Here is a 10,855-nt window from a genome sequence, read left to right on the forward strand (position 1 = left end):
TCAACATCCACCTAGATAAGCCCCAGGCTGCTGACTTTAAAACTCTGCTCACCTCATTTGATCTCAAGCTAGTGTCTACTACAGCGACTCACAAATCAGGCAACCAACTGGACCTCAACTACACGCGCTGTTGCTCTGTGGACACCTCTTCAGTTGCTCCACTGCACACCTCAGACCACTTCCTCATTACTGCTAACCTAGCACTTACTCCTGAAGTGCCTCACACTCCAACGCAGGTCACCTTTCGACGGAACCTACGCTCACTCTCTCCATCTTCTGTGGTTTCATCTTCGCTTCCTGCACTCTCTGTTTTCAGCTCTGGACATGAACAGCGCTACTGAAACTCTTTGCTTCACTCTAACCCCTTGCTTGGACAACTGTTGTCTAGACCAGCATGCACCGCCCCATCTGCCCCCTGGCTGTCTGAAGTTCTCCGTGAACATCGCTCTAAACTCAGGGCTGCAGAGAGGAAATGGCAGAAATCAAGAAACTCTACAGACCTCAGTGTGTATCAGTCTCTCCTCTCTTCCTTCTCTGCAAATGTCTTCACTGATAAATTATATATATTCAGTTAATATACAATTTATATTTATTTATTTGAATGTTGAGGATGACAGCAGTAATATATTTATTTCATGTAAAACGTAAAAAAGTTTTTTGTCTCAATCAAAATGAATAAAAAACAAAGTAAAAAGATGTTATTGTGGCTTCAGGGAGAACATAAAGCCCTCCAAAATTGTACCTTATGTCTGTTAGCAAAACAAATGTGAAATTATATTAATATAATATTAATGATAATTAACTATATTAATATAAACGGATAAAACTAAGTGTTTGATATGCTGTACAAATAGCAAACCATAAGTGGTGATTTACTTGATATTAAGATATGTTTTCACCTTTGTTTTATAAGTAATACACTGTAAGGGTGAGCTGAGGTAAATATTGGTTCATTGTTATTTTATAAATGGTTTTGCTCTACTTCATTTGAACCAAACCAACCAGTCAGTTTACCTTAAAAGACAATTACTGAAGCTGGTGAGACAATGTATGCTACCCATGCAGCTGAACAAAAAAAAAAAAACTTCTTCAATAACTATTCATAAATACACATTCAGTTGTCAAAAAGTACTTCATAGTCACAATCGTGTTAAAACAAAAGCAATTAAACAGGATTTTTTCATAGTGTTTATTGTATGTTCACTCCTGTAAATCAACAATAAAAAGTGATCAATGGCAGTTTTCATTTTTTCTCTGCAGCAAAACGGTGATACAGCTGCCCAACATCCTCCTGAGAGACTTTAATCCAGCCAGTCTCTTGCATGTGATACACTGTGAAAGAAAACGTTTTTTTATTGGGTATTATGGCAATCATTTCAAGATGCAGTTTTTCATTAAACATTATTTGTAAAAAATATATCAACACTCTAATCTTATAACTTTAACTTGTAACTTTCTTTATAAAAGTTAAATACATGATAACTTTTTTTGCACTTACTGTTCACTGTTCCTCCAGAGTAGGCATCTCTGTGGGTGGCATGAAATATAGCTCGCTGGGCCAAATCATAGGCTTCTGGCACCGTCAGGTCATAACGATAACCACTGTCCATCACGCCATAGGCATAAGAGTTCCCAGACCCCGTGGAAAACATGTTCCCACTCAGTCGCAACCCGTTGTCATCAACATAGTATAAACCAGGACCCTGAAATGATGCGTTTTGACACAGCAGGTACATTAATGTAATGCTCAAGTTGTGATAAAGAACACACTTAAAAGAAAATAATGTGAACAGATTCAGAACGGCTCAAAGTATTTTTTATGTTAATGACACACTGAATTTGTTTATCATGGTAGAACATTTTCTTAATTTATTTGAAAGGAAGTCCAGGAACTTGTTTTAAGTCATGCAGAATTAAAAACTTGCCTTGTTGTCCCATCCACAGATCATGGTACCCATAGAAAGACCCATGCCTCTGTAATTTGCCACCATATTAGCCAGCAGCTTAGAGGCAGCAGAGACAGAAATCCTTTCTTTGTTTCTCAGCTTGTAAATCCTGAAAGAAATTTTGGAATCAGTCATAAGTTCATTTAAATTTAAAAGTTTAATTGTTAATCTATTTTCAAATTATTCTCATACTTTTCAGTGTGTTAAACATCCACAAGAAATAAAGAATGCTTATACCTCATTTGATATTATGAACAGAGGCTTCATGATTCTGAACTTTTTAAATATGAGTACATAATCTCTGTACTATTGCTGAATCATAATCCTTCACTGAAATCAATTCAATGCCTTAAACCTGGCACTCCACACCAGTTGCTCAGGCAAAACATGCTGCACTGAAAAACCCAACACATTTAGGTAACTCTAATATTTAAAGAAATCAATTGCTTTAAATGTTATACATTCACAGTACTCATAAATATTTTTAAAGTTAAAAGGTTTGAGATAAACTCTTTTACTTTTTACAAACAGCTCTAATGTTTTTTGGCATACAGGCTATTTACCATTATGGAAACCCCAAAAACAGAAACCAGTTTAAACGTAACAGGATATTAAACACTAACACATCTACCTCATTAATCTTGTGCACAGATGTGTAATATAATCGGTTATTAGTATTTCTGTTAATTACAATGCACTTTCAGTTATATTTGAGTAAACTTGTTTAATTTTGAAAATTTGACGGTTAGGTTTTACAGTGCATCAAGGGCATTGAATTTGGACATTTCCCTAACAAAATACTAAATTGTCCTTAGCAATCATTTTGGTCAAACAATTAAATTTACTGTATGTATATGTGGCTGTAATTTTGGACTGAAATAAGTCAAACCATTACAATAAATACATTTGAAAATTACGCTTTCTGTTGCTGTTATGTATGAATATCTATATCTGCTATAGATTTCAGCAGGTGATTTTGCTTAGCTAACAAAATACAACAAGGGGAAACCATTAGCTAACACAACATTAAAAAGTTTCTATAAATTAAAAAAGCTGTAGTATTGAGTTCATGTTGCATAACCATTCCATGATCAATCCTGAGTTGGTGACGTCACTACGTGCATTCTGCCGGCGGGGTTTTTTAAGGCCCGGAACGGTTCCTAAAGCTGAGCTCAATTAGAAACATTAACCATTCCTTATTCTTACAACCGTTTGGCCTGACAGTGGAAAAGCAGATCTAGACTCTGATGCTCACCTGCACTCTTTGGCCAGGAGCCTCTCCCAGTACACACAGTCTGCTGCACTTCCAGACATGGTTCCCAGAAGGTAGGGATTGATCTCAATCACCTTCTTAAACATCTGGGTGCCTGAAAAAGTCAAGACAAGCAGGCATGAATTCAAGGCAAGCATAACATTCCAAAGGCTATGCATGTATAATGTGTATGTTGGCTAAACTTTGACTCATTAACAGTGCTAGTATGGGATGTTTTAATTTTATTATCAAAATGGGTAAATTAGTTTCTCTTTGTTTGTAAGTATACTCTTAAAAATAAAGGTTCCTTATTGGCATTGATGGTTCCATGAAGAATCTTTAACATCCATGGAACCTTAAAAGGTTCTTCAGATTATTAAAATGTTAAGAGAAATGGTTATTTTAAGAACTTTGTTCGCTAAAAGGTTCTGGCCTTGTCACAAACTAGCATGTTGGCATGCTGAAGACAATTATAGTTACAACTATATAAGTTGTGACAAAATGTTTAAGAATTTAGATGCTTGAGCTAATTTTAATGAAGAAATTAAAACATGCAGAAAAAATACTTTTTGGGTGTATGTTGATGTCTTTGTGGGAAAAGGTTTTTATTTTTTTTTATTTATTTTTTTGTGCAGTGTTCTTCACTTACTAACGTATGACCCTGCAGAGGCTCTGGAGTCTACAGCTACCATCACACCATGCTGAAATTTAAAGGCCAGAGTGGTGGTATATGGGGTGAGAATTGTTGCTTTATTCCAAATAAATAGATTATGATCCACAAATAAATGTAACAAGATTCACAAAAATATATCAAATTCACAAATAAATGTACAGAGTTTCACAAAAAAATATAAAACTCACAAATAAATAAAATGAGATTTGCAAATAAAAATATATATATTTACAAATGTGTTTAATGTCACAAACACAACTCTACCTGGTATTTATTTGTGAACCGCTGTCTGTGCATTTGTAAATCACTGCACGCATTTGTGGATCGGTTCCTGTGCATTTGTGGATTTGAAACACTTCTAGCGTCGACGTGCAGATAAATCCACAAATAAGTGGACTCCACCCACCGTTTACTCAAGCCAATCAAATAACGGCCACATTGAGCTGACCAATCGTAGCACGTTATCGCTTCAACCAATCACGTTTTGGCTTACAGCCAGGGGAACTGCGGGAATAGACACCGAACTTGAGACCAACAACAGACAGTCAGGGCATTTCTCAATACCAAGTTCGCAGAGTCTGGACTTCCGTCCTTCCGAGTTTGGACATGCCAAGTTGGACTCAGAAGAACGAACTCTCGAGGACGGGAGGACGCGAGTCCAGTCATTCTACAAATGGAACGGCAGCGTACTTGATAGCTTCACTCAGCATGCATGTTTTACTTGAATTAACTTCTTTTTTATTTTCAATATATTAAATATATTAGTATTAAAAAACTAATATTTACCTACTCTGATTATTTTCACTTTATATTTATAATGAAATTGAATATAATATTAAACGACTGTCTCTTTTTTATTTTAAAAACTATTAAACATTAATATGTGGTTCAGGTAACATTAATACTGTGATTATATTTACGTCGTTCAAAATAAATAAAATATGTGGAAACAACTGCCTCTTTTCATTAAGAACAATCTAGCAATAAACCCACTCAGCTACAATTTAAATAATACGGTTGAAAAGTGTAAATCAATTGTAAATAAGTGTAAATCAAAATGGAACAGCTTAGGATTGCCATTGCAATTGCTATTTATCAAGATGCTGAAGAGGAGGCTGCCGAACGGAGGAGACAAATCCTTCAAAGAAAAGCCAGGATGCAGCGGAGGATGGCGAAGAGACGTGCCATATTAGCATGTCTCTCTAGCATTGTACGTTTTTCTAATTATTCTTTCTTCATAAACTGCCCATATACTTATGTGGACTTAGTTAGGTATATCCAAATGAAAAGTCATAATAAAAATTTATTATAATGTATCATATAGGCACCCTATCAACAGACTACAAAGTACTATCTCACAAAAAGTTATGTAAACTATTGCAGGGATGTAATGAGACAACATTAGATTTTTCAGTATACCAAATAAACTGACAAGTACAATAGGTTTGACAGTTGATAACATTTAAATTAACTAGCTTACACTTCACACACCTTTTATTTGTCTTTGTGGTGCTCAAATAAGTTTATAGTTTATCATCTTTATATAGCTAGGTGCACATCATATTACTGCATTAACACAAACAGGACAATTTAATATCTATAATAATCATATAGGCTACAACTTTTAGACTCGGGGATGAATGTTGTGCTAGAGCTTATCAATAAATGAATGAAACCGAAATAGAGTATAAAGAAATACTTCACGAAAAGAGCAAATGTTAGAGGGAGATTTAATTATGGCAGATTTTAGTAAATTTTAGACAAAATCCTTAAAACAACTGAGTATATAGCTTATATTAAATCCAAAAATATAATAAATACAATGCAACGACAGTACATATAGTAACAACTTTTTAAAAGCAATACATATAACAAATACATAATACAACAAAAGTAAAAACATTCTTAATATATTATCTATATATTTTAACAGGAACAAAGTCCCACTCGCAGGTATTCACAGATCAATGACCAGGTACCAATCCTGGTCAAGTTTTTTTCTGGAGAGGATTTAAAGCCAGCTTTCAGGCTCTCCAGGAACAGCATCAACATGCTGGTACAGATGCTGCCCCGTCAAAAAGCCCATGGATGGAGCCGTGAAATTGAAGTACTTGTTACGGTTTATTGGCTTGCCTGTTGAGCATCCTACAGGGTCACATCAGATGACTTCAGCATGCCACTTTCAACAGTTTGTAGGACTGTTCACAATGTTGTGGAGGAGATGATGACCATCCTCCACAAAATTATTCATTTTCCAAAAGCAGAGGAAATGGATGAGGTGGGGGGCCTTGCTGGCCATGAGGCATTCCGCTGTGCTGCTGGTGCCACATCAGGATTGTTCCTCCTGCAATGCCACAAAAAAGATGCTACATAAATAGAAAGATCTTCCCTTCCATCATTCTACAGGGCACCTGTGATGCTAAAGGCATATTTATAGATGTGTATATTGGCAATCCAGGCTCTGTACAGGATGCCCTTGTGCTGCGCAGATCACCAATGTACCAGCAGGCTTTGTATTCACCAGCTGGATACTATCTTTTGGGAGATGGGGGATACCCTTGCTTGCAGCATCCTATTGCAATCATGACCCCATACCGCCAGCCTGTCGCAAGTAAGAACACTTTTTTTATGTCAGACAGACAGACACACACACACGATAAACCAAATTTTTACTGTTATGAATTTGCAATACACTACACATTTTCTACACGATTTTTGATTAACAGGCCAAGTTGAAGCCCGATACAACAGGCATTATGCACAAGCACGGAACATCATCGAGCGCACTTTTGGGATGTTAAAAACTCACTGGCGTGCAATTTTCTTGCGGGCCCTAGAGATCAGGCCACTGTTCGCCCCAAAGGTGATTGGTGCCTGTTGTATCCTCCACAACATCTGTGTGATGGGAGGTGATCTCTTGGAGGAGGAGGAGGAAAGCCAAGGACAAGAAGACAGCGAGGATGGTGAGAATGCAGCAGTGGGTGAGAGGGACCTATCAGGGAACCATCTCCGAGGACGTCTGGCTGCTCAGCTTTCTTCTCCCGTGGAACTGCCTGGGTGTCTAACTGAACAGTACTACATCTAGACAGTAAACCTTTCCAGATGTTGTCATGTTCATTAAAAGAGCAACATAAACAGTTGAAATAGCTATGACATTGATTAGAAAGATAGGTATGAATAAATGTGCAAGTAGATGGGTATAGATACATTTATACGTTTTCTTAATGTTGGTATGTTCTTCTTGAGATTTAACTGCATGATTGTAAATAATTGTATACCACTATAGACATTGGATATTACATTATTTTATATTATTTGTGTTTTTGTTGTAAATATAAAGAATACACTGTTGCTATAACAATGATTTGCCAGGGTTGAAATTGAAACATTCATTTTTATTTTTTTTATTCAAATAATCTATATAAAATCATTTATCATTAAATACAACATTAATTTAGAATTTATTAAGTTTTTCAAAAAGAGACATATGTCTCTGCTCTGGCTGTTGCTGCCCTCTCTCTCTCCTCTTCTCTCGCCAATGCTTCTCTCTCCCTCTCCTCTTCCCTCTCTGCCTGTTCTTTTAGAAACTAAAGAAGAGCCTGGCTGTCCCGTCGCCTCTTTCTTGACTGCTGGCTACTCCTGGCTTCCACAGAAGGGGCTGAACCTGGTGTGCTGACTGAGCCACCTGTAGTGGCAGTGGGTTTGATGCAACAACTACGGGCATAGTAACTGAGTGCTGCCCCTGGAGTGCAGCATCCATTGCAGTGTACCACTGCCAGGTTGCAGCAGTCACACTACCGGCCTCTACCCCTTTTCCTGTGGGTGGGTCCCTAAGCTCCTGAAATAAAGCAAAATGCTGTCATGTTCTCACCTCACGTTGTTCCACACTTTTAGACATTTTTTATTTTTGCTCTACACAGAGGAAGATATTCTTAAGAATTTTTGTAACCTAACAGTTTGAGGCACCAAAAAATTACACATGTCAGTGGTGCCCCAGAACTCTTAGGTTACAAATATTCTTCCTTTGTGTAAAGCAAAAAAAAAAAAAAAAGAATAAATAAATAGTGTATACAGGTGTGAAACAACTTAAAATTGTAGGTGAATGGCAGAATGTTCATTTTGGGGTGAACTATTCTTTTTACAGTCTCAGAGTAAACAATGTAAACGGAGTAAACTACATTTTACAAAATAAAATGTAAGGGCCAATGCATCTATGTTAGGTTTCAAATATGACCGGAAAGTCTTTACACACATCTTGGTAAGCCACTTTCAGTAACAGAAAGTAGAGAAACAGGCAGATTACCTTGTATTTATCTTTTAGGTTATTCAATTTTTTCTTTGCCTGTTTGGCAGTTATGGCCAAACCAGAAGTGGAACAAAATGCCTATAGGCAAAACAAAACCATAAAGATTTACATGATTCCACTTCAATAACGTATTCATTTTTATGGATGAAGACTGTCCAAATCTAGCTCCAAACCTTCAGACATGCAGGGAATTATACAAGCACTCAAAATGAATACTCACTCCCATCAACTTTTGGAGGAATTGCGCCTCCCGGTGAAAAGCCTTTCGTTGGCCGCCCGCCACTCTATCAAGGCCCGAGTTTCCTCAGCAGTCCCTTGATAAAAAATAATGCTTAATTTAAGTTGATGAAAAATAATACAATTATAAAAGAATTTGTAAAAAAATTTTAAATAAAGACAAGCAAACTATTTGGTTAAAATGACAAGAGCACTCTAAAATAAGGTTTGCATTTGATATAAGTATCGTTAGGCAAACGTTAGTTAGGAAACTTTTCCCTCAGGCAAAACAATTGCCCATTAGATATACCCAAAGCAAAATATATCAAATGTTTATCCACTACAGAATCAACACAGGCAGCCCCATATTTTACAAAATGTTACAGGGCCTAGCTACTTTTTAGGAGGACTTGCCGAGGGTTAGGCTACTTTTCAACTCGTAACGAAATAGTCTGAGCAAATTTTCAAAATTCGACGGTAGCTTTGAAGTTTAAACAACATTCTGGCATCAAAACTCTTAGAACTACGTTACATTTTGTGATAAAACAACAATAGTATTTCGAAATGTATAACTTACAGTTGTGAGTTTTCTCCTCCGCCATTGATGCTAACCTGGTTCGAGCTGAATTCTGGGTTATGGCCCGTATCAAGTCCGCACAAGTCACCTCTCCATGCATCCTCGGTAAAAGGAGCGGAGCAAGAACACATCCGGGGATTTGAACTGGACTTGGCTAGATGTGAACTTTGAAAAGGGAAACAGTACTTGGGCAGCGACTGATGACATTTCACAAGTCCACAAGTAACGTTACAGACAAGTACGCACAACATGGCCGATCAGGCAAGACGCCCCCCCCCCTGGATTTAAGCCAAAACGTGATTGGTTGAAGCGATAACGTGCTACGATTGGTCAGCTCAATGTGGCCGTTATTTGATTGGCTTGAGTAAACGGTGGGTGGAGTCCACTTATTTGTGGATTTATCTGCACGTCGACGCTAGAAGTGTTTCAAATCCACAAATGCACAGGAACCGATCCACAAATGCGTGCAGTGATTTACAAATGCACAGACAGCGGTTCACAAATAAATACCAGGTAGAGTTGTGTTTGTGACATTAAACACATTTGTAAATATATATATTTTTATTTGCAAATCTCATTTTATTTATTTGTGAGTTTTATATTTTTTTGTGAAACTCTGTACATTTATTTGTGAATTTGATATATTTTTGTGAATCTTGTTACATTTATTTGTGGATCATAATCTATTTATTTGGAATAAAGCAACAATTTTCACCCCATAGTGGTACCATGTTCCAGCTTAATGGAGACCCCCTCAACCCCATCCTCACAATCCGTAAAGGGTTTCAGAAAATCAGCTGGCTGGAAAAAAAGACATAAACAATAGAAATCTAGAACTCAATGATGTATCATTACTATCTACAACAGCAGCCACATCGAGTTAACAAATGAAGTCTGTAACAAGCATTATGCACAGATATCAGTTTCCCCAACGATCAGACGAAAAAAAGAGTCACTGAGACAAAAGTTTGAAGAAGCGCCTCGTGATAGCGATAATGAAAGATGCCACTCACGTCCACTCCGAGCGGGACCGCCAGCTCTGGCTCTCGCGCTGCGAAATTAAAGTGGTTAACTCGGTCAACCGAGGCTTTCTGTGCGCTGAACGTGTCTTCTTTCACCCAGTCTGATATTCCGCAAACGTCTAGAAGAGCCATTTTCAGTTAATGTAGACTACCTGCAACGGATATACTAGTTCTTCCTTGTTCCTCCGCCTTGAAATCGAAACCGAAATAATCTTTGCCTTGCATTTCGCATCTGATGCTTTTCTATTCTCAGGCACAGGATGGAAGTTTTTACATGTAATGTTTTAACACGTACAATTTATTTATTTACTTTATTTTTTGTGTGTGCGTTCAATCTATTTTGCCTGCATGGACCGACACATAACATGATAACAATAATTTTTTTAATTATTATTAAGAGCCCATCCACTGTCTCTGCAAGTATTCAGTGTGCAAGATGTTACCTAGTTTCCCTCAAGTACTACAAAAAGGTGTGCAGTACAGTACTAGCCAATTTCATTTACATATATATATTTAAAAATTAGACTTCTAATTTCGCTTAATAGTTGTTGTAGTCTTGTTATATGACAACAAATATGCCTAAATCACAGGCGAATCAGAGACCAGAATGCTTACTGATGCAATCAGTTACTTGGCAGAAGTTGGAATTCTAGGTTCAGTCAGCTCGATGCTTTAGAAAATAGAAGGCACACCACAATTTTAAAAGTGCTTAAAAAATTTTTATATATAGCGATATACACTATACGCCACACGTTTGTCTTCCTCCCTTTGGGTTGTAAGGCATGTTACCATTCTTTGTGAAGAACCATATTAAATTGAAACAATAGGATACACACACATAGTGAATAACTACATTGAGACAC

General features: G+C 37.1%; 1 protein-coding gene across 1 annotated transcript; it reads right to left on the bottom strand.

Annotated features, from left to right (window-relative positions):
- Nucleotides 1–1,164: 1,164 nt before the first annotated feature.
- On the bottom strand, nt 1,165–10,207 carry LOC132145017 (proteasome subunit beta type-8-like). The gene is made up of 6 exons (XM_059555695.1): nt 9,984–10,207; nt 9,692–9,771; nt 3,848–3,921; nt 3,202–3,313; nt 1,499–2,055; nt 1,165–1,332 (listed from the first exon to the last, which is right to left on the bottom strand). The coding sequence occupies exons 1-5, from the start codon at nt 10,122–10,124 to the stop codon at nt 1,914–1,916; spliced, it is 549 nt and encodes a 182-aa protein (XP_059411678.1). The 5' UTR covers nt 10,125–10,207; the 3' UTR covers nt 1,165–1,332; nt 1,499–1,913.
- Nucleotides 10,208–10,855: the final 648 nt, after the last annotated feature.

Source organism: Carassius carassius, chromosome 8 (assembly GCF_963082965.1).
Source record: "Carassius carassius chromosome 8, fCarCar2.1, whole genome shotgun sequence".
Lineage (NCBI taxonomy): Eukaryota > Metazoa > Chordata > Actinopteri > Cypriniformes > Cyprinidae > Carassius > Carassius carassius.

What these genes read in the sequence shown, in the direction of transcription:
- LOC132145017 (XM_059555695.1), bottom strand. Translation starts at nt 10,124, where the DNA reads ATGGCTCTTCTAGACGTTTGCGGAATATCAGACTGGGTGAAAGAAGAC. An exon ending in CTCTGCAGGGTCATACGTTA is followed by an intron (nt 3,314 to 3,847) that starts GTAAGTGAAGAA and finishes TGACTTTTTCAG; the next exon opens with GCACCCAGATGTTTAAGAAG. An exon ending in CTCCTGGCCAAAGAGTGCAG is followed by an intron (nt 2,056 to 3,201) that starts GTGAGCATCAGA and finishes AATTTCTTTCAG; the next exon opens with GATTTACAAGCTGAGAAACA.